This window comes from Hirundo rustica, chromosome 10 (assembly GCF_015227805.2).
Source record: "Hirundo rustica isolate bHirRus1 chromosome 10, bHirRus1.pri.v3, whole genome shotgun sequence".
In the NCBI taxonomy this organism is placed as follows: Eukaryota; Metazoa; Chordata; class Aves; order Passeriformes; family Hirundinidae; genus Hirundo; species Hirundo rustica.
This window is the reverse complement of record NC_053459.1, coordinates 3940488-3964998: the sequence shown is the minus strand read 5'-3', so window position 1 is coordinate 3964998 and position 24511 is coordinate 3940488. Positions and strand designations below refer to the sequence as shown.

Sequence of the window (24511 nt, the reverse complement as noted above, 5' to 3'; positions counted from 1 at the left end):
CAGCCCGGCTGAGGTGTCAGGTGGTGCAGGCACACTGGTGTCCCCACCGTGCCACCCCGCGCTGCTCTGCCCACCCTCGGTGACAGCACACGGTGTGCAGCGCTCCTTGCCCGCTCACAGGTGCCTCCCACCTCCCCACTGGTCCCAGTTCCACACTGGCTGAACTGCAAGCACCGCAGTATTCCCGTGGCGTTGGCCGTGTGCAGCATCCCCTTCCCCAGCTCATTAACGACACAGTGCATCCTATTACAAGCAAAACTTTAGATACTTTTATTTAGAATTTTAACAACATTAACCTTTTAATTACAAATTTAAATATTTTAACAGTAGTCATAACACAATACAATATTTTTAAACTTTTACATTGTTTTTAATAAAAAACAATAGGTCTGTCTCCACCTCCCAGAAAACAAACACAATACAGAGAGGAGGCTGCTGTGCCTGTACAGGTACAACAGTGGATGGAGGAGTGCTTTGTATGGACCATGAACCATTTACATTAACCTGGATGGTTTGGGAAAACAAACTCCACAGTTTCAGGTACAAAATGGTTCAAATAATCACAGAGCAATGTTGTTTAGCCTTGAAACAGCACAGTCCTCTAGAGGTTTCTTAGAGGGCCTCCCGCTTTAATACTGATATGGTGTGATTCAACTTAGCTTGGAAATGACCAAGATTTTCAACACGAGGCCCCAGGGCTGCAGGAACAGGGCCTTTCCTATTTCAGGCAACTGATGGACACAGTTGAGTTCTGAAATCTACGATACCTATGCCTGACACAGCCACAGCTCCTAATATTGTGTTACGGATATCCTTATTTGCCTTTTCATATCAGTCACACGTAAAACCCTGCCTTGCATCGGGTTCAGTTCCTGTTTGACTGCTCTTACATCTTCTTCCCCGAGGCCTAGGACCTTACTGTACACAACTACACACTGTGCAGATTAGCAGGCAGGAAGAGGCAGGTCTCTGCAGTAGAAGCAGCATGTTGATATGCACAGGTAGAGTAAGAACAGGACAGGGATGAAAAGGATGGGAAATTAGAGAGAAACACACATACACACATTTGCCTCTCATGCTTGATCAAACCAGTTACAATCTCAATTTCAAACCAAGTCAGCTGAACGAGTGGCTGGGATTAAGTCCACCACAGCATCTGCAGTAAATGGCACCTAGTTCAACCTTCATTCCAAGAAAATCATCAAATTTACAAGCACAGCCAGCCTTTTAGAGCCCTGTGCCATTTAATTTCAAACTCTCTGGGCAAACACTTGTACTCTGATAAATAGAATACTCTTAGTTCCAAAGTCAGATTTACAGGTCGCAAGGTTCCTGTTTCCTTTCCTGAAACTTTTTAAAAATCAGGACCATAATAAAATATTTTCCAGTCCCTAAGCATTTTCAATATAAGATCTGAAAAATCTCTACTGAGCTTCTAAAAGTCTTGTCTGCTGTGTCTTTTAAAAGAGTTCTGTGATGCAGACCATTGGACCACTGGACCATCCAACTGGATTTTCTCTGGCTTTACTTTTTAAAAATGGCTTTAATTGTTACCTTCTTTTAGTTACTGTTCATTTCTTTTCATACTCTTCACACAAAAGGAAGTTACATCTTACAGAGAGAGCTAGGCAGAAAATAGCTAAAAGAAGAGCTGTATAGATGCAAAGTAAAAGGAATGTAAGAAAATGATTAAAAAGGCAACTAAAACACACAAAATTCACATTATGTGGAGACCACAGTGTATTTGTACAAGCACATGTTTTTATACATAAAGAGTTGGTGGTCAGTGAGAGGCTTAGACCTTGGAGGCCAAATTTCACTTAATTAAACTAACATAAATCTGGAGCAATTTTGCTGATAGTTAATCTCACAGACAGCATTAATTCCTCCATATTTACATCAGTAACTAAAAGCAGATTTATCCCTTTGTGATTTATTCGGAGATTGCGAGCAATGACGAGGACATTGCTGTGAATCAGATTATTTTTGAGTTCTTCACTTGGCATTAAGAAATAAGTGAGAAAGAGAAATAAAATTTCTACAAGCAAACGCATGAAAAAATAGTCTCGACAGTCCAACGGATGCTGTAACTCTGTCCCTTCTATCTGGCAGTCAGATCACTGTTCCTGCTCCTTACAAGGGCATTGCATCTCGTCCTACAGTCTCTACAGTCATGCTGTAGTTTGTGACTGGAGACAGAATCTCAAAATCCACTTCTAGTGTTCAAACGTTTGTCACTTTAACCTTTTAAGTCTCCTCTCAATTTTCATCAAAACGGGCTCAGATCTTCATCCTGTGTCACTGGATCTTCTCTACAAACTTTCCCCCTTCTCTTTACTTACTGTTTAAAGACACGGAAGCTGCTGTGTACAATGACCATTTTTCAAGTTTTCTTCTATTACTGAATGATTTTTATGGACTCTATACTCAGGTATATTAGAGTTTTCATTTCCTTATTGGTTTCCAGTTTATAAATCTGAAACAGATAGACTCCTTAATGAAAAGGAAACCAGGAATAGAAGAGTTCCCTCCATTTACCCTTTAACCCAAGGAAGAGAAAAGGATTTATTCTTACCTCTCATCTCGCCTTCCTCGGAAGCGCGCGTCCTCAGGCTCCCGCGGGTATCTGTCGTCTGAAGGTCTCCGTCCTTCCCAAGCTCCGGGAGGCCCACGGTTGGAACCACCTCCCTCAAATTCCCTGTGATCGGGAGGAAAGGGAGGCCCGGGTCCGCCTCGTCTCCACTTCTCATCCTGCAGCGGCGGGCCTCCTCTCCCCTCGAACTCTCGCAATCGATGGCCAAATCTCTTATCTGGGTGGAAATCGTCGCGGAAGTCGTCCGGCCGATCAAAGTCATCGTGGAAGTCGGGGTGGGGGCCCCGTCTGTCGGGCATGCCCCTGCTGTCCCTGCCGTCGCTCCAGTCCTGGCCCCCTCGGAACATGCCCCTCTCTGGCCCGTGCTCGGGGCCGCCGCTGTTCTGCTCGTGCCGTCTGTCCGGCAGCGGGCCCAGGTGATGGTTGGGTGGCCCGCGGGCATCGCCTTGAGGGACAAAAACAATCACTGCAGGGTCCTGGAACCATTTCTAAATCACTTCAGGACGCTCTAGTTCATACAGTTCTAGAAAGCATATGGGATACGTTTCACACTAAACAGTATTTCTGGGAAGTTTTTTCCCATATATCCCAGGCCACATCTATGGAAGCTTTTCTTTCAGCCGAGGCCCTGCATTGTGCTCCAGCCGTTTCTCCCTGGGTGCACTGCACTGGGACAGCCCCTCTTTGAGGAGACTGGCCTACAGGAGAATAGAATATGTTTAATTACCTTTATTAAGACCAGGTCCTTGGTTGTGAGGGCCCAGACGACCTTGTCCCCCTTGCTGCCCCAGGCCTGGTATCAGCGGAGGAGGACCCGGGTTCTGCCCGTCCTGTGAGCATGTAAGAAGAAAAGCCACGTGAATTGCCATGTGTGAGTAACCAAAAACTTTTCTAAGAGTGCAGAACAATTTTCTTTCCATGAAGTCTGAATCTGCACAGGTTGTACAACAGAAAGAGCTCACGTTCCAATGGTTTCAGCCTCACTTTTCAGACATCCGCATCAGTAATGCTTCAGTCACTGAGAAACCATTTTATAGCAAACAGCATTTCAGGTATTCACATTCTACCTGTTACAGCCAAAGATGATAAAGCTCATATTCTTCCTGAATATGAATATTCTGTAAGAATGCACTGCATTTATTAAGTATTCAATACAAATACTATTCCTCTAGATGAGGTAAATGTGTAAATTTCTTTGAAAAATATCAGGTACTGATTTATAGGCAGTTAAAGAGCTTCACAGACCAAAGACTTCATTTGGAAATGAACAAAAAAGAGAAACTATATGTACAAAAAATAAGTATCAAGAATGTTGGGACCAGGGGATAGTAACAGGGCCATAAGAGAACCTCTTCTCTAAACCTCTGTAACTTGTTTACCTGGAAATAAATGAGTTTCATTTTTAACGTGATGGTAAAGTTCATTTTTCTTTATTTCAGGATTAAGAAAAGCAGAGGCAGTAGAGTGGGCAGTTTTGTGTGCCTTATGTGATCCCAAAATAAAAAATGAAGTGTGTAAGTGTCTTTTGGTATTTTTTCTCATTTTTTGCTGAGTTTTAAAGGCTAAAATAATCTCTTTAAATTCAGCTGCTGTCACAGACTCATGAAAGGTTTCAACAGGTACCAAATCTACAGGACCTGCTGTGGTGACACTGGTTGGAAAGCTGTGCTTCGACAGTGCTCTGATTCTGCCTTTCAACAGCACAGGCCTGACAAAAAGTCATCATCTGGGGTTTGTGCTTGTCCTGAAAAGGGACACATACAGAATTTACACTGTAGCTATTAAATCCAACACTAAAAATATGAACCAGTCAGAGCTGAAACCTGCAGGACTGCAATACAAAACCTTCTTATGCTGACATGACCAAAAGGACAATCCCCCCCAAACCCTTGGTCGAAACCCCTAAAAATGTAATTTTTTCCCCAAACATGTCCAGTAAGCAAGATTTAGACTTGACCTTCACAGTGACTTGTTAAAACCCTTCCAGACTGCAGTCTGGAAATACTTAAAAGACCTGTGCTCCAGCACACCACTGGGTTATAATTACATTGCTTAACTTCTCCATGAATCAAAGTTCATTTTAATGGCCTAAATTTATTTTGGAGACACAGTATCCTTTTGTTTCTGGTTTCAGAGAAGCAGAAAGTCTATTTTTGCATTTACCCCATCATATCTTGAAATATTGTTTTAAATTAAAAATTTATGTTCAACTGCAATGTAGGTGATAAACATAGGAAAGCACACAAATAAGTACTATAAACTTCATATTGGCATTGGGTGATTTTGTAAGATTGTTGGAAAAATAATCAAAATAAAAGATCTGGCTTAATGTCCATTAAAAAAAAACCCCAAAATCCCCAAAAATACTTTCCTAGTGATGGAATGTTGACTTGAGTGCAGAACAAATCCATCCTCTGACTAGGTAAGGGCCAGCTATCACAGTGATTCCGCTGTTCCTGACCAAAACCTTGCTGGAGTTCCAGGATTTCCTATGTGTTTTGCAGATGCTTGCTTAAAATAAATTTTATGGAACTTCTTCCATTTATGGATGTTGTTAACCAAAGCAGAAGTTCTTAGCACTCAGTAAATAACTCTCCTTAGCAGAAACCTTGATTACAAACAAACTGTGCTTTGCCAGTCTGGGAACACGGAGCCCTAACTCTGCATTTCCATGGGATTTTTGTTTCAAAATTCATTCCAGGCCTCAAACTGGGCTTGAACTGGAAAATGTACGGAGTTTAGAAAGAGGCACTTTACTAAAAGCTGAATATGGCCTTGTGCATCCCAGCAAACCTCTGCTTCCAGTGTACAGCCAGTGCAGGTAACAGTGATAACACAAAACAAACGTAAGTGATTTGTTTTACACAAACCATCTCAGATGTAGCCTTTTTAAAACAGGAACTACGGCTGTATTCATATTACAAAGAAGCAAAATGGAGCAAAACCTGACATTATGAATTTAAAAATACATTAATTTTTAAAAGCCATTACCATACTGAAGGTGCACAAGGAAGGAAGAATGGCCTAAAATACCTCACGGTGTCATTTCTTTAGTATCTGTAAAAGTCTTTAAGATAGCAGTATTCAAAGAAAATAACGAGCCACCTTTCAAAAGCACCCTGCTGAATTCCGAACAGTGTCAGTGGCAAGGGCAGACATGGCCACCCCTCCACAAACATGGTAATTATTCTCAAAGTAAAATGAGTCTCCCTGGGACAGCAATAAGAAACAACTCTGCTGGTTTAAGTTTTATGGCTGGGAACCAACACTTGTTTGTGTAACTTGGATACTTTTGAAATCTCAGCATCAGTGGCACATTAACAGCCTTCTGGAGGGAATTATTGATTGGTAAGGAAAAAATATTCAAATAAACCCACAACTTGTGGGCTACTCTGCTTCAATCTGAAAAGGAATCCCTGAGCTAGAGCTCATTTGAATATTCATTTCCTCATTGTGATTGGGTACTGGACCACACACTAAAGTCTAAAGCTTTGACTGAAACTATTGAGTGCAGGTCTAAAAGAGACAACTCTGGTTAAAAACCACCACTTTTTTTTTTTTTTTTTTTAATTAAGTAGATTTTTTTTTCCCCCCCAAAACTTCCCTTTCAAAATCCAGCTAGCACTGAAGACAATTGAGATAAAGCACAGAACTGGTGCTCTCCTGCTAGGAACTTATGAGAGGCAGTAACCACAGAGCTCTGTGTGATATGCAGTAGAACAGAAAATGGAAAGTGCTGTGTCCCTCTGTATTCCTCTGCACTTAGGTTAAGTGCAACCAGACCAAAACTGATTCCAGGTGTGTCAGCATCTATGGGAAATTCATCCCATAGTTTGGATTAACTACACTGGACAACTGAGAGTTGACAATACCTTGCTTTAATTAATACACAGGACTTTTCTTATGGCCAGTTCCTTTAAATTTGACTTTTATTAGTGCTCATCTGCTCCCCAGGAAATACCCCACTTAAGACAGTTCAGTGTCTTTAAAAAAAGAGTTTCTTTTAAGGTTACATCTTTTCATAGCAAAACCATTTCCATGGTTTCTGCACTACTATTCCCAACAATCCTTTTTCCACAGTTACCTGTCATAGAATCACGAACAGTTTGGTTTGGAAGTGACCTTAAAGATCACCTATTTCCAATCCCCCTGCCACGGGCAGGGGCACCTTGAGCTGTTTTCATTTTATTATCACTTCCATTTTCCTGAGCCTCCGTCCTGCAGGCAATCCCCAGGCTGCAATCTCCCACTCCTGCTGCTCATTCCTACCACGTGCCCGTTCTCATCACCACGTTCTGCAAAGGGCCCCTGTTCCAAAGACCCCCACGTACCTGATTGAAGGGGGGACGAGGCCCGTCACCCAACAGAGGCGTTTTCTGCTGCTGGAAGGGCAGAGGGCCCTGGGAAGGGTGCGGCCCCCTCGAAGGGTTCGGCTGTCCCTGAGGTCCTTGCATGTTTCCTTGAGGCCCCACCAAAGAGCCTTGAGGAGGTCCCTGCTGGCCCTGGGGACCGGGCGGCCCGCGCATTTCTTGCGGTGGTCCCAGCATCGAACCTTGAGGCGGGGGTCCCTGAAGGCCCCGCATCTCCTGGGGACCGTGTCCTAGTAAACCACTTTGCATATGAGGACCTCTCATTTCTTGTGGATGACCCATCATCATCCCTTGTGGATTAGGTCCCTGGTTATCTCTGGGTCCTGGTGGACCCTGCATCCCTCTTGGATTAAGTCCCATCAAAGGCCCTTGAGATATAGGGCCCTGCATCCCTTGAGATCCCGGAGCTCCTTGCATGCCGTGAGGAAGAGGTCCTTGCATTCCTCGTGGACCGGGTGGCCCCTGCATTCCTTGACCTCCAGGGGGACCCTGAGGACCCAAGTGCCCCTGTGGGCCAGGTGGGCCCTGTGGTCCTAAATGAGTCTGAGACCCAGGCATGCCCTGCGGTCCCAAGTGTCCCTGTGGGCCAGCGTTACCCTGTGGACCTGGGGGCCCCATTGGCCCATGAGGGCCCGGATGTCTCTGCATTCCTTGATGTCCGTGTAAGTCCTGAGGCCGTGGCATTCCTTGCGGAGGCCCTTGGGGGCCTGGAGGTCCTTGTGGTCCCATGAACCCTTGTGGACCTCCAGCTCCTTGGTGTAACGGACCTTGAGGTCCTATTTGTCCTTGGGGTCCCGGAGGTCTGAACTGTCCTTGTGGACCAGGAGGTCCCATCTGAGGCATATTCATTGGCATCTGCTGAGGTGGAAGGGGCTGCTGAAACCCTTGAGGCATCTGTGACATTGGGCCTTGCCCTGGGAAAGGCTGAGGTCCATGGAGAGATCCTCCTGGGGGCGGTGGCTGCACTTGCTCAGCTTGCTTTTGTGCAAGTCTCTCAATCTTCAGTTGCTGTCCAAAAAAAGAGACAGAAAATCAAATAAGCACTGAAGTACGTTACAACTAAAAATCAGAAGCTGTCGTCCCATTTCACAGGAATTTAAGAATGCTTTTCTTGTAATTAACAGAAATAACTAACTAAAGAGGAATTACTAACTGTAGAGACCCACTGTAAACTGAGGTGTGGAGGCCTCACTGAGGGGTTCACATCATCACGCGTTAAGTGCAATATCCTGTTCAATTAGATGTCTTTTTGTCAAAAGGTGAAAACAGCCAAATGGGTGAAACTGCTGCAGGAAGCTGTTCCCTTTAGTGCTGAAGTCCAAATCTGACACAGGTTTGACACAGACTGACTAATGCAAACTTGTTAATGGCTGTGTTTCCACACATACCTCCAGGAGTTGTGGGTTTGTGTACTGAAGTGCGGCCATTTCCTGCTCAATCTCTGCCTGCGATTTCTTTTTCTCCTCCAGCTTAATATCCTCCTTTCTATCATTCAATGGCTCAGGTGGGGGTGGCAAAGGAACTTTATTTTGCATCCATGCCTACAAAGATGAGGAAAAACAAAATTAACTCTGTAGAACAACATGTGTGCAGCACATTGCTGCAATGAGGAAGGAAATGCTGAAACATTTTGTAGTATGGCTACTTGAAAGTAAAAACAATGCTGAATAAAACTTCTGTATCTTCCAAGTTCTTCCCAGGTACAGATACAAGATAGAAAGTATTTAATCAAATATTTTATGTTTAAATAGTAATTAAACTAGCTACTGTGGTAAATTGTACTGGGTGTTGATACAGGAGAGATGATCCAAAACAAAACCCAAAACATTTCAAAAGACACACACTTTTTAAAGTTGAGAAAAGAACAGGTTGTTCTGTTCACTGTGTATCAGGTACTTACCTGCTGAAACTGTGCTGGTATTGGTTTTGCATAGGGAACTTTTTTCTGTGGCACTTTCTTTTGGTCCTTTTGCATTACTTCCTCCATTCCCCAATCCAGTCCTGGGATTGTCATTTCAATGTCATTGGACTCATCTTTCCCTTTGGCACCAGGGAAACAAACAGTCAGAGCAATGCAGGCTTACAGAAAGATCCTTTATTTTTTTCACAGAGGTTTTCAGCTCATCCTTCTTCACATGGCAAATATGCACAACACAGAACTTTAGAAAAGAGCATCTGTGCTCCCAAAGAATATGAAAAGAATGACAACGAAGTCATACAGTATCTGGATCACTCAGGAGAATGCTTCCCCATCGCTATTACTTACCCATCTGCTCCTGCTCCATGGCTATTTTCAACTGCTCAGGTATTCCCATCCCAGGAATAACTGCCAGGCTGTTGGGCTCCAGATCATCTAGAGGAAAAAAACCCAATAAATATTTATACTTGGAAAATTTTTCTTTACACTATTATTTTATTACTTTGGATTCTCACATGGTTTTACCATTAGTATCATATTCCAATAGTAAATAGATATTTTACCATTGGTAGGTCACAATTTAGTTTCATACATGAATTACAGGATATTAAAAGAACTGCAGGTTCAGATTCATAAACACAACCCAAAAGGCCAGAAACTGCGTCCTTTTAGGAAGGTTACATTTAGCTCAGAAAAAGAAATAATAACCCATAACCAGTCCCATTTTTTGTTATAACAAATCTGTATGTTTTAAAATTTAACTTGTATTAAAGTGTTGCATTTTAATTCCCCCCCTACCCCAAGCAAATAATCAAAAAATCTGAAGAAACAGATGCAACTACAGGTGGCTGAGGCACACCACTGAGCTGGGCAATCCTGAGCAGCCTAAAATTATTGAGATAAATCCTTAAGAGCAGAGTAAAGTTTAAAGGTTCTAGTAGAATTCTAATTGCTTTTCCTGCTGCAGTTCAGGAAGTTGTGGGAAGCCTTGAAGACAGATGAAGTTTTCAGGAAGAAAAGTAAACTGGAGATGTTGCTAGAGGGAGAGCCAAACCTCCTTCCTGTGACTGACAGAGCAGGTCTTACCTCCTGGAGCTGTGGAAAGAGAAGAAAACCCATTGTTGGAATGATGTTCACTGATAACCGGGGGAGTAAAATCATCCCTAGAAAAAGATATTTTTGCCCAAGTGGTCCCCAGTGCTGTAATTCCGCTTCCTCACCTTACCCAGAAGTGTCACCTAATGACCCCAGTCCTCTTGTTTCCATACTGAGGAAAAATGCCTTACCATATTCCACACCATCCTCTGACATCCCAGGCAGCAGGTTCAAGTTGTAACGATCTCGCATTTTATCTCCAGGCCGATTTCTAGTCCAAAACTTGCTATCAAAAGGAAGTTATATGATCTCATTAAAGGGTCAATAACAACTTTTAATCTAATTAGTTCTTTGATTTTTTTGTATAGTATCTTGATTATATAAGGATTCACTATTTAGAACTCTTACTAAATCAAGTTCAGCTCTCGATCTGAATAGGATATGAGCTTCAAGCCAAAAATAAAAAAAAAACAGAAAAAGTATTGTAATGAGTTACATAGTTACAAGTTAGAAGATACTTCAAAGTGTAATGAGTCTAAGTACAAGGCAGCAACATCCGATCCTGAAAAACTTCCTAGTCCATTCCAGAACTTCCTTGCTCAATTATATTCTTCCCATACAATAAATATTCACATGCCCCCACATAAATTTACTGTATTTATAAAATGCACTATGTTTATAGGATGTCAACCTAAAACCACAAACTACAGCCTCTGAATGAGTTGGCAATGTGAAAAGACATGAGCATGACGTGATCTGCAGGAAAATTTGCTGTGGAGATAGGAGTGTTTCTTCAGCAAGAAATGACAAGAATTCTTTTTTTAAACATTCCTTCAGTGGACTTAAAACTCCCACCGACCAAAATTGTAATATTTGTTACAAGAGGTCAGACTCTACCTTGTAAAATAAGATGTCAGTGCCACCTAGTGCTTCCTATGAACATAAGTTGTGTCTCTGCTTTGGCCCCTGGTTGTGTAACAGAACCATCCCAATCTCTTTATTCACTGATGCCAAACACTGTTCTAGTTTCTAAAAGTAAATACCTTCCCTCAGACCTTCTCTTTAAATGCTTGAAATTACCTGGTGTGATCATTTGAGCCCGAACACAGAATGTGTCCGAGGGGATGCCATGCCAGACTCCAGATCATTCCTTCATGGGCCATTTCCATTCCACCAACCTCCTTCTCAACCCTGATGCATTTAAAAAAAAAAAAAAAAAATTAATCATACAGAGCTGAATATCTCCTACAGCTACAATAGAAAACTTTTGCTATTCAGTTGTTGTTTCATCCTCTATCCCGTATTTTGTCAAATTTAAGCCTCTGTTATTTTTCTGCTGGGTGAACAGACTCTTTCCTGTGGTTTTAATAGGCAGTTCAGCAATGTAGGGATTTTTAATTGTACATTATCCTTTAAAGCACATTTCTACAGGAAAACTTCATAAATGAAGCACATGAATAAATTCCTCAATTACAGAGAAGGACAATTATCATAAATATGCAGGTTTAATATGGCTCCAAAGGGGAAAAGAGGTATTTTGTGTTTTGTCCAACAGCTCTCACAGCTGACCAACATCTTTCCAAGGTGCTGGTGGAAATGCCACATACCCAACATGCCAGAACAACAAGGAGCCATCAGAGCCTCCGCTGGCAAACAGCCCTTCGTGAACAGGATGCCAGGCCACAGCTGAAACACACAGTAAGCCACAATCAGAAGGCGTAGCACTAGGATTTCGAATGAATGGAAATAATTTTAATTTTTAATCGAAGCTTAATAATAACAATCTACATAATAAAAAAAAAATTCTGACCTGTGGCCTCTTTCTTATGGCCCCTGAAGACCTGAAGTTCTTCTTTCAGGTTCCGGATGTCGAAGAGCTTACAGAGATGGTCACGAGAAGCTGTCAGCAGCCAGTTGCCATTGAGGTTCAGTTTCACCTCCATCACCGTGTTTTTGTGAGCATGTCTGCAAGCAGAAAGAAAAAGAAACAGACTCATTGTCCTGAAACTGATTTCTCAGAAGCAGATAAAAATGTGTTATTTCCCATTCAGGCCGATAACAAGGCAGTTCAGGCTACGAAAGCAGAACTGGGGCTTTTTTTGCAAAGGCCCTATGTTTTGATCCTGGTCTTTTGTACTGCAAAGCTACTGGCAGCACTCACTGAGACAGTATCCAGTTACTGTGCATGTTTCTACTACAGAAAGTAAGTTTTTATCAGCCAGATGAAACATTGTTTGTTTTTCCCTATCTAGGTCTGAATGAAAACTGTGCGACTAGATTGTTTGTGAAGAAGAACAAAGTAAATTTAAATAATGAATATTAAAATCTCAATTTTCCAGGTACAGACTTGTCTTCATCTAACCTCTGGATTTTCTGGCACAGCTAAAACACCAGCTTTATGTTTGAAGCAACTGTGCATGGTTGAAAAGTTGTGAGGAAAAGAGCTAAGAAGAGAATTAAGAAAAAAATATTTTACAAAGTTAGCTTATATTTCAACAAATCAAAAGTCTATGGGTAAGAACTTACAGTGTGGCAAGGCTCTGGCCAGTCTTTGGATCCCAGAACTTGATGGGCTGTTGGCTGTCTTTACTTCCTGAAACAACTAATCCCTTTGTTGGATGCCAGTCAACACATTTCACATCTGCTCCATGGCCTGTTAAGAAGATAAAAATCGTCCATTCTGAGATTTCACAGACACTGAAAAATCACAGGGTGCACACCTTTTAACTAATGTAAAAGTGAATGAAAAACATCACAGAGCACAGGTTACGAAACATAAACTAAAAATCTCTTCCAAGTTATTTAGCTTGCCTCCCTTCCCACTAATTAATGGGAGCATTTTCTCCTCAGATTATACCCTCTGGAAAAATTCTCTCAGAAGGTTCTGTTTAAACTGGTACTTTTCTTTAGGCTTTGGCCTTATACAGCTTCTCAGTATTTTAAATGTAGCGCTGGTGAAGCATTTATATGGAGGTGGTGAGGTAAAATGATTCTGACACTTGACTTTCAGTGAAAAACTGTAGAAATACAAAGCAAATACCTACATGTTCCTATCCTAGCCATACTAACCTTCTGCTGTCTTGTCAGAAAATAAGCAAAGAAATTAAATAATGGATCTGAATACTAAATTAGTATATGATGAAAAGAAACCTTATGAGATGTGATCTCTTACCAGTTTAAAGGGATTCAGGTTTTTCCAGTGCTTAAGAGTTAGCAAAAGAAACCCCTTGTGATATAATTTCCTTTTAAATTGACTGACCTTGAGAGATTCAGTGCTGTTCAGAGGAGCTAAAATCCATTAAAAAAAAAAAAAAAGCAGCCTGTTCCTGCTGCATGACAAAATGAGGTTCCTGAGGTTAACTATAGGAATTCAGAGAAGAAATAACAAACAATAATTTCTTTCTCCAATCTCTCTCCACACCAGCCCACTTCAAGGGAGGGCCAGCAGTACAAGTCCATCCCAGAACATGAGGCAGCATGCAGTAACTGAAGAAAAAAACAAATTGAGAAAGGAGGGTCTGCCTGCAACATGAAGGCACTGAAGTCATCAATGGCATGGAAGAATGGGAGCATACCCCAGGAAAGACTAAAGATTCCCATCAAGGCAGACAGCTCCCACACAGGGGAACACATCAGTTTAAGCAGCACAAGCTGTCTTAACACAGATCTCACTTTGACAAGACATCAAAAATAAGGATTAGTTGAAATTTTCCTGAGGCCAAAGGAAAAATCCAATTAGAATTGATGCTTTTCTGAGCCCTGAAATCACAAGGCAAAGATTAAAAGGATAAAAGTGATTACTGTTTATTGAAGGATCCTCCAGGGCAAACTACACGGCAGAATGCACATGTGATATAGGGCTATGACACTTTTAGCAAATTAGCATAATTGACAAGCATCCCCAATTAAAAGTACAATTAATGAAGTAATTCCCCCTTTGGTTTGGCCTCCTACTGAAGCCTCCCCCCTTTTCTCCGAGCCCCACATTGTTTATTTCTACATACATGGGGAAGTAGAAGAATGGTTCACCGAAGAAGTGAGATTAGGACAGGATTCCAGGAATGTCTGCCTAACAAAGTGCTGGAAAAGTACTGAATGCTAGCTAAGAAATATTTAACTACACAGTAAGAGTCTGCAGAGCTATGGATATATGAAAAAATATATAAAAAGCAAAAATCCTTTGGCAGCAGAATAAAGAATATACTTGTATCTTAAAATAGAAGCAAATTGATATAACACAGAGCACACTCTCAAGTGAGTGCAAATTTCCTCCTCTCTGGAGGAAAAGACAGAAAGGGAAGAGGTTCTTGACCAAAGAATCAATTAATCCAGCCTTGGTAAGAATACGAGAACTATAAGAACTGACTGACAATACAGATGAATGAACCCAACTCCTCTCCAGGCACAGCAGGCAGAATTGTCTTTGGAATATGTGGGGTTTCAGGGAAGAGCGAGATCCTCAAGTTGCTGAGAGCATCAATGTGCTCTGGTGGTCTGGGCTACCAGCAGAGAGGCACTCTGAGATGAAGTGTTCCCTTTCTCTCTGGCTTTCCTAATGCAGAAAGAAGTGACAGGCACTCTCTGCATTTGCTATGACTGAACCTCTCAACTAAAACATGATGCTGAATGCTGAACAGATCTTGCTTCCCAGTGTTTACTTGGAAGCAACAACTGAGCCAGGAGTAAAGGAGAAAATCTTCCTCCTCCTCAGGGGAGGGGAATCCATGCTTGCAGATTTCCAGCTAAGGATATTCTGTAGGTAGTTGCTATCATGCAGTCCCCAGGGAAAGAGAGATTTTAATTCAAGGCCCTTATAGAAAAACACTCCATTAAAGTTAATACTTGGCTGAACCGTATGAAAATGTGTTCAAGACTAGAATGCTTAAGTATCATCAGAGATATGAAATGAACAAAGCCCAGCAAAACCATAAAAATCTGCTAGCCAGGTGGACTGGAGTGACATTGGAATTGCTGCTCCTAAAATAAAGACACTTACCCATGGTAAAGCAAAGGGAGACACAGGGCTACCTATGCTGGAGGGAAAAGATTGCATGCAGAAAACAAGTGATGCTGGTGAAAGGACACCTCTGGGTGACAGCTCATCCTGTGCAAGGCCCTGGTTTAGGCTCTTCTTGAGTTAAGCCAGCCCAAACACAAATATGGTCCCTAAGAAAAATAAGGCCTAGAATGGGCAATCTTAAACAGAGCAATTGAAGCAGCCACCCTTTCAAAGTCTTCAGAAGGGAGAGGAAGTGACAGACAGCACTGGGCTGATCGGCTTCTGACAGGGGCCCAGAGCAGAGGCGAGAGGCAGGAGAAGATGTCAGGACACTCAGAATTGGAACCAGAGCAGATGAACCACTGGGTACTTGTCAAAAGGCTTTTGGCTATCAGCACATTGATACTGTACATGGGGATCAGAAGAAACTTGTAATATTTTAAAACATAATCATTATAATCTTTGTATGATTAAACAGGTAACTGGCATTTCCTGCAGAGAGCATCCTTTCAGCCAGTGCACTATGGCTTAGGGCAGCAGAGGGGAAAACTGGGAGCCTCCTTTGTAATCTAACCAGTGATGTATCCTGCCCTCAACAGAGCCACAGCTCTGCAGAAATGGGATCATCACACACTTAGCTTTAAGTTCCTAATGCAATGAAGCTTTCTCTAGAGAAAATAGATTTTTCCCTACAACAATTATGCTTTAAATAAACTATTCACAAGGGACGAACTAACTCAGAACATTTACATAATCAAAATAACTGAATAGCATCATCTAATCAGACCTTTCTTAATTTCTTTTAAAATTGAAGCAATTGACGTTGTATATTGCTTTTCCTTCTTTCTGCTGAGATGCACACACTATTATCTGTAATGAGACACATGATGCAGAAAATACATTTAAAATAACATTCCAGAGAAAAAAACCACCTCACAGATTTTATTTCACAGTTGTTTTCAGTTCTTAGTGTTGGGAATTAGCCTCTCCTCTGGTACAAAACCCCTTTGTCCCCAAATGCCTTAATTCATGCAAATCTCTGCAGTTTACATTCCCTGTTTGCTGACAACAGCTTTTGCTCAGGAATTTCAACAGTCACACACACATATCTGCCTCTGCTGGGAGCTCCAGGGTGAGAATTCCTCTCTGAACAACTCCTGCCCCTCTGCACAGACCTTATTATCAACTCCCTGTCTTACAGGGATGCTTTATGGAAAAATGAATTGAAATGTGTGAATCGTGTAGGAGTTGTGGCAATGGAACCCCCCTAAACCAACCAAAACGAAAGACTGAAGGCAAAGATTTTTGAGAAACTCAACTAGTTTAAAGAGTGAACGTCTGAGCATAAACCCATTTACTAACACTTGTTAGTTTCACTTACTACAACTTCTTCCAACCATTTAAAAACTTTGCAGATAAACCAAGACAGGTACATGTGGCACCTTTAAAAAGCTCAGATACAAAAGTAGTTCCCTACTATTACCTTTCACATGCATAATAAATGTTCAGAGTGCCCTTAGTCACAATCCTCTCAATAAAAATACTGACTGTAAGTACTTCTAGCCAATTTCTTTGAAGGGTTGCTCTTTAAAAGACACTGAGCAGAAATCCTGGCTAGTGAAAGACATAACGAGCTATAATAAGATTATGTGTAATGGTATTTGATCAAATCAAGTATGCCACAAGTCTGAAAAGTACACATAAGTTAAGGACATGATTTTTTTCCCCCTCCTCACACCAATTTCTGCATTTATGACTTTCTGAATATAGCTTACAGTGTAAAAAAGTTGGTTTGAATCATTGTCTCTATAGTACAGTCTATAAAATATCCATATATTTTATAATGCAACTGTGTATAGCAATTACAGATATATCAGGTTTGTTGCTGTAGATTAACTTTTCTGTTTTATATTCTTTCCCCATAGGATGTGCCCCATTCTGAATGCACATAAATTCAAAGAGAATTTTATAGATGATACTGGAAAATTTCTAGATCCTTCTCAGCAATTATGTGACTGTATACACACATCCTAAGATGCCAGTCTTAAGGCATCTCCACATTTTAACACCCATGTTCCAAAGAAAATGGGCATTTAATAACTATTTATATTTTCAAGAATTACCAATCATTCAACTGCAATGATACTGTTTCTCATTTAAAATTCTAATTGTTGGGATTTATTTTTTTTTTAATGCTGTTCTAAACAGGGAATGAATAAAATTGTGTATCTCCCACCTGGCCTGGTCAGATTGAAACATTTTTGTCACCACACAGTGACATTCACCTTCCTGTACTCTGTGTCCCCAAAACAACCCAACACCTCTCAAAGGGCAGGGCCTTTGCACAGGATTATTTCCAGGGGATCTGCAAAGTATTAGGTCTTACAACAACCAAAAATGAGAGGGCAAGGGACAGAAAAGAGACTTGCAAGTCAGAGATAATGGAAACAATATTAGCAGAAAGGAATTCTACGTTCTCTACATAATTCCATTAGAATTTACAATTTGCTTCCAGCCCATTAGGCAAATTGGATTATTCTGCCTGTTCCATTTTTATGAAAGGCTTTTAAAACGTCACCTGGCAGTTACCCACTCCCCAGAAATTCCCTGCTTCCATGTACAGCTCACTCAAGAACTGAACACCTCACACCTAAAAGAACCTGGGGACTGGTTTGGTTCCACTGCTCAGGTCAGCAGTAAGGGCAGGTTTGTATTTAATTCCAATAATTCAGTGTTCTTTGCCCTATCAAGTTATGTGAACTGTCATCATCCAAGAGGTGTCCCAGGAGCTCGTGCACTTCCTCTTCTCCACTCCAAGAATGAACACCACAGAAACCCTTCCCCAACAGATATCCAGCCAGCTTGTGCTTTTCAACATAATATGGGAGGTTGGTGTATAATAAATAAAGGGAAAAGCTACTTTCAGTCTTCAGTGTAAGAATAATGCCTCTCACCATACCTTCAGACTCCTGTACCACAAACACAAGTTCTACTGTCCTTTGTTTGCTCAGTCTAGCTCTCTTCTAGTTTATTAAACTTGTTACCTTGAGTGACAGCAGAGAGACTGCTAATTTTAATCTACCTATAGGGGATGTCTCTAGATCCTTAGTATTCCACTAATTCAGCAACAGAAAGGGGCGTAATTCATCTTTGTTTAAAAATTCACTAATAATTTTCTTTCTTTACACTTCTATAATTGTAATTTCTTCCCAGACAAAAGCTCATGTAACAGGATAGTTTATCATTTGTGAAATCAGGAGGTTAAGAAACAATAATAATCACTAATGAAACAGGTGTGGGTAAACAAATCACCTTCCCCAAGATTACCCAGAACAGGTAATCAGTGATTCCATAAATGAGTTTAGAATTTGTATGTGCTCATCCCAAACTTATACCAATCAGTGAACAGTTTGAGTTCTACAAAACCCCAATGAACTGACAAAAAAAAAAAATTAAATTTAATGTTAATTGTGTGTTTGCACAGATTGGTAATGCTAAATGCACTGCACAGAAAAATGAATAAAAGTTGTTATATTAGACGTAATTACCAGTAAAAGCAAGCAGCAATCTGAGTTTTTTTCAGCTGTGGAAATTCAATGACAGCATCTTCTGTAAGGGCTTGTTTACAGCAAGGGGAGGAAAAGCAGCTGAGTTCCAGTGTACCTGGGAACTGGTCATGAAGGGTTAAGTTTTTAGGTACACACATGTTAAACTTAGAGGGACTGCTTAAACTCTTCAATTCACTGAAGATGAGTGACTCCCAAACCCGAAATGAACTGTTTTGAACAGAACCAAAAATTGCACAGCTGAAGATGCTTGCAAGTTTAGATCTGTGGCGTCAGGTCCATGTTTTTTAATCATTGAGTATGTTCATGCTAGAGTTTACTAACACTCTAAAGATACTTCTCCCATGAGATATATTTTCTTTTTCCTAATTCTTGAATTGATTTTTGAGTTTTATCACTACCTACACCTAATCAGGTTATCTATGCTGTAAAACATACCAGGTACAAAACAAGTCTGACTGAGACCAGCACTGTAACATGTCAATTAAATACCTATGTTTCACAATTTCTAACCGCAAGACACAGTTAAGTCACATCTAGCTTGACCACAGATAATTATCAACACTAAGTTATTTTAGTATGTAAAAATGTTACTAAAATGTCATTAATGTTGCTTAATCAGCACCCAAACATTTTAACTTACCACCAATTTTATGCACTTAATCCCCTATTTAGATCATCAAGAGCAGCTCTGTCAGAGATCACCTGTGATGACACTTTAAATGCAGCACAATCCTTTACTGCAATACAGCAGTCATTATTTCTACTTAATAAAGTCACTAGTGATCTTCAAAAAAAAAAAAAAAAGCCATTAGAAAGCTCAGAGCTAGCTCAGGAGAAATGACAGGGAAAAAAGGGCAGAAAGTGTCAAAAGAAAAGATATATCACATTAAAACTTCCAACACCTTCTTATTCCAAATAGAAATGCGAGTGCTGAGCAGTAATGCAGCTGAATTCAAGGACCAAGACAGGTTTTCCTCACAGTTAATTTTTTTGTGAAATGGACTCTACTTTGCACTCAGGCACAGTTATCTGCTAAAATTCTCATTGCATATTATTTCTGATTTCTTTGCGTGTATTTATCAGAGAATTAAAAGGGAGGTTTTTAAACTGCAAAAAGTGGAACTTTTCTTTTTCTTTTTGCTGATTACATTACCTGTAAAGTAGCTGGGACTAGATGTTCTTTTCTGTTAAAAAATTAGCCAGCCTACTTCGAAAGCAGCAACACACTTGCTTTTCATTGACAGAAAGTATTTATTTACAAGGGCATTTACATTTAATTATAAGAAAAATATCGTACAAGAAACATTAAAAATGAACAGCAATTGTAAGAAAATCTCTCATGCTTCATAACATCAACATCTGACAGGAGCCAAACCCCCACTCCCTCGGTAAGAGCGTCCCACAGTTTTCTACTGCTTGTTTTCTGGCACCTTCCTTAGAGCACCTGGCACTAGTCACTGGAGCTGACAAAGCTTGCACTGCCTCTAAGGAGAGCTGATGTCTGGAGCCACAGAAGGACTGAGCCCATCTAACACAGCATGGCACAGAGCAGAGGGAAAACAGAACGGAACAAGTGCAGCTGTGCCCAAGAGCGCATCGACACGTGCTCCTTCGAGGCCAGAAAAAGCATCAGCTTAACAGATGAGAAATTCAATTATTTGGTCAATCGTGAGGCTGCAGTTTCCATAGTGTTGTGGCTTTATATCTGGGTACAGAATCAAATTGCTGGGCAGCATATTATTTTGTAAAAATAGACCAAGAAGTTTTTCACATGAAAACCTTCCCAGTCAAGTCCTCCAAACATGAACCAAACAAATATTTTGGAATCTGCCTACAGCCTGCACCATCAACTTAAAAAAAGGCAAACCAGAAAAAATGAATTTGATTAGAATATCAAATAATTTGAAGCCTCACAGTGACAGTTTACGTTGAAGTAAACTACTGAAAAGTCAGAACATACACTTGTATTTTATGAATCAAGAACAAAGTGAGGCATGAGTTAAAAACCGGTGCCTGAAGCCAAGCTTCCAGGAACTGATGCGATTTTAAGATTAACCGAACCAAGAGCAGCTTCAGTGTTTTCTAAACACATACTAAGAAGCTAGTTCTGGTCACTAATTCCTGAAAATGGAGGCTTGGTGTGGTTACTTCCTGCCAACAGAGAGTCAAAATCCCCAGCCTTTCCACCAGCACACTTTTGTCAAGCCTTTGCCTGTTAAACCTGTGTGACACCATGAAGTAAAGTCTGACAGTTTTACTGAAACTACAGTAAATAACGCAAAGAAGGAATGTCGAAACCACAGGATCAATTTAGATGTATTTTGAAATTAACTTGTAGTTAATGCAGAAACTTTGGTGCATCCTAAAATTCAGCCTGGCAATTTAGCTAACAGAGGGGAAAGGAAGGAAATCAGGGCAGACACTGTAGAGTTTAGTACCTCCTTGCCTCTAGCTCTCTGCTTTGACCAAAATTTCGGTCAAGGTTCTAAGTGGTAAATCAGAATACTTAGCTCCCAGCTCTGTGAAGAGAACAAAGACTTCCAGAAAAGCTAAGAGTAACCATTAGCGGTAATTTCCAGTAATTATTTCCTTTAACATCCTGCTGGATGCTCATTTTTGTTCTGAGGGTGATTATGGCTGTTGCAAGAGAAAGGAACAGCCCAAATACCTAGTTTATAGGTTAAATCAAGTTTAAAACCCTTGTGTGGCCACATGACCAGAGAATTTCCTCAGTAAGCTGCAAAAAACTAAGAGAAATATTTGTGGATCTCAGTAGAAGAAGTTACAAGAAGTCTTTTATACAATTTGATATACCTTGATTTACCCTTACTCCCAAGTGAACCCAGAAATTTTTAATAAAAAACACCCATCACAGAAGGACTACCAAGATCTTTCAGTCAACCTGATATCCTTTAACTGGAAGCACAGCTTCCAATGTGTTGTCATGGTTAAGATGACAGGGCAGCCTCCTACCTTTTTAACATCCCTTTGAGAGAAACACTATTAACTGTCAGTCAGGTAAATTACTTTTAGAGAAAGCCAGGATCATCTGGCCTGACCCAGATGAACATTTGTCCAGCCAGGTGCTCACTTTAAGGGACAGCACTTTTGCAGGAAAGCTTTTTTTTTTCTTGCCAGCCAAAAAATACCCATATTTCTGACAGTAATTTTACCATTACAGCATATGTCATAATTATGAGCCCACTATTAGGTGGGCTTCAAGCAAAGAATTACTGAGATTAGTACACAGAAGCTGGGAAAACTATTTTCTTTGGTTGTAGGGCGAAAACTGCACGACTGACAATACTCCCAGCAGTACATGAACAGCGGCAGGCCTAGGGTGAGGTGAGGGGCTGACAGAAAAGATTATCAAACTTTATATAGACTGCAGGAAAAGATTTGTGTCAGTCAATAATCCAATTAGCAAGTGTAAGAGATCCAAGAAGGGGTATGAAGATAGAGGCCATTCAATTTGCTCTCTGCATTTTGCAATGCCACCGAGGCTGAGCAAAGTGGGAAGCAGCAGGTCTGCTGAAATAAACTGCTGGCAGAAAGCAGAGCACTGAGTCACAAAGCACTGCTCTTTCTGAGCAGACAGAATCCTCATCTCAAGCAGAAAGGGCCAATTTTCAAGCAACTGAAATACAAAAGGGCTGAAAAATTATGCGGACAGAAACCCACACAACGAACAGGATATCATGAATTGAAACAGAAAAAATCTGGCATGTAATTATCACATGTGATATCACACTAGTACAGAATCACAGAATGACAGAATGACTAGGCTGGAAGAGACTGGGATGTGATTCAGAAAGAAGCTTTATCTAAAAAAACTTTAGATTTCTCTCAGTGCTTTCTGTAGCAGCTTTTAAAATTTTTCATCTTACACACACCAAAAGAAAGAAAATACAAAATATCTTCCCAGCCTCAGGAATGTACAAACCAGTTTCCCATAACCACCATATGAATATATATGAAGCTCCAGAGACAGGAGACAGCTAAAAAGCGAGTGCTCTTGGGAAGATGGCATACAGTGGGAAATAACAGGCAGAAGGATGGAAATAGGTTAAGCACAAAAATAATGAGGAGGAGGTCATGGCCAGTATGAGGCTGCTCTCCTGCTTTGGAATGGAACTGATGTGTGCTCTTCAAATAAAACACCTTTTATAGTGCTGTGTGCAATGTCTGTGGCTAAGATGAGGAATGTGAAAATGCAGGATTTATCTTCTAGGAAGCTGGACTTTAAAAATCTTCTGTAAAATGAAATTTCTGATTAAGTGAATCAGTGCTGTGGGGGAGGCAGAAACAAAGTCACCTTTTCACTTGCACAGATAAACTTCCATACATAGTCTCATAAGCAGAGATCAAAGGAAGATGACTCTCATGAGAGAAGATGGTATAATTTCTGTTTAAGAAAGACTAGGTAAGAGCACGTCATTTCTACTGAAGTGATCCACTGAGGAAAGTGAAAAAACCCCAAGTATATTTGTTGGAAAATGATGCAAGGTAACAGTAGTGCCAAATTTACATTTTGATTTTTTTTAGTATTTCTGTTAACACAGCAACTCTGTATTAGGGAGTAAGGTGCATTTTTAACCTTAAGAGGTTAACAAAAAAAGAAGAAGCTTTAACAAGTATAATCCCATGTCAAGAGTTTATTTTCAGTGCAAATAAAATACAGTTATTGTTTTAGTACACAGAATACAGCTTCATTAGGCTGGTCTGTTTTTGGGATACACACTCCCATGTGAATTATCTGCAGCTAGCAAGATGCAGTTTTACAAGAGTCAGTGTGCCACGAACGTGACCAGCTGCAACAAGCACTGCACTGGGGCCAGGTACAGCAGGCTGGGGACAGCTGGCTCTAGAACAGGAGCTTCATCTGCTGGGGACTGGGCTTGGATCACCCCAGAGCAGCACTGCCCTGATCTCCTCTGCTGTGCCCTTGGATGGCTGCACCCCACAGAAACCACTGGGGATTTAGTTCTGAGGTCTGCATGGCACACACTACTCTATGGCAAAGCAGCAGCAAATATTCCTGCTACCATGTATAGATGAGCAAACCTTTACAGAAGTTTATGTTATATAAAGTTATACAGCCTGATTATCTATCAAGTGGTTTTAGGAAGACTTTCCTGCTCCTGTGTGAATTAAACTTTTTTTTTTTTGAGGGGGATAGATTTTCAGGATTATTAGTGCAATTTATCCTTTTTCACTAGTGGGTAATTTGTTCAGGCTGATTGGAACTAGAATTAGGACAAAACATCTGGTGAGCAGAAGACATCCCCTGAACCAGCTGGATGACCACTCCTTCCCAGCCCTGCAAATGACCAGTCCACAGTAACTGGCATCCAAGAGCCATGGATTGTAACAAACTGAAAAATTAATTACCTCCTCACTCCTAAGCTTGAGTCCCTTCTGTGCAAGGACTGCAAGGAGTAGATATATCTGGAAAACATTATGATACTCTTCATGTCTAATAAAGGGAACATTAATTTCTAAGATTTTTAACTTTATGTCAAAATCAATTCTAACTGAAATTCCCCACACTGTTCCCTTTCCTATACCAACAATGAACTATGCTTGTTAGATACCTGTGATAATTACTGCTGCTAAGTACTTCTCAGAAAAACTGTCTCATGCCTTACTTGCAAAATAAGTTGAAGTAAGTAAACTTACTTACCAAGTAAATTATTTCAGCTTACAAAAAAGTTTGAAAAAAACTTAATCAAATACCAACAGTCTGTTGGAACAAGTTATTAATTTGGTAAATAAATATTGTGCAATAGGTTAAAAACAACTCGTGCAATACCTAGTAAGTCACTTTTATGGAATAAACCCCCATGACAGAACCTTCTTTGAATTTCAGTGATTTACTGTGATTTGCTGTGGAAGTGATGATACCTGAGATGACAGAGTTGTGCAGGAAATAACGCAGCTTCAGCCCCTGTGCAAAACACAGACTGA

At 40.7% G+C, this 24511-nt stretch overlaps 1 protein-coding gene across 5 annotated transcripts in view; it reads right to left on the bottom strand.

The window, feature by feature from the left end:
* Positions 1-24511, bottom strand: part of WDR33 (WD repeat domain 33) — a 66859-nt gene that overhangs the window by 5289 nt on the left and 37059 nt on the right. For 2 of the 5 annotated variants that reach the window (XM_058421971.1, XM_058421970.1), the window contains exons 8-18: positions 12503-12629; positions 11787-11941; positions 11584-11662; positions 11057-11167; positions 10168-10262; positions 9230-9316; positions 8864-9003; positions 8352-8504; positions 6925-7971; positions 3321-3423; positions 2576-3038 (exon numbers count right to left, since the gene is read on the bottom strand). In XM_058421971.1, the coding sequence (XP_058277954.1) occupies positions 2576-3038; positions 3321-3423; positions 6925-7971; positions 8352-8504; positions 8864-9003; positions 9230-9316; positions 10168-10262; positions 11057-11167; positions 11584-11662; positions 11787-11941; positions 12503-12629 (2560 nt within the window). Of the gene's footprint in view, positions 1-246; positions 2477-2575; positions 3039-3320; positions 3424-6924; positions 7972-8351; positions 8505-8863; positions 9004-9229; positions 9317-9902; positions 9977-10167; positions 10263-11056; positions 11168-11583; positions 11663-11786; positions 11942-12502; positions 12630-19886; positions 23993-24511 lie in introns of those variants that run through there. The other 3 variants (XM_058421972.1, XM_058421973.1, XM_040074202.2) reach the window with 3 other exon arrangements.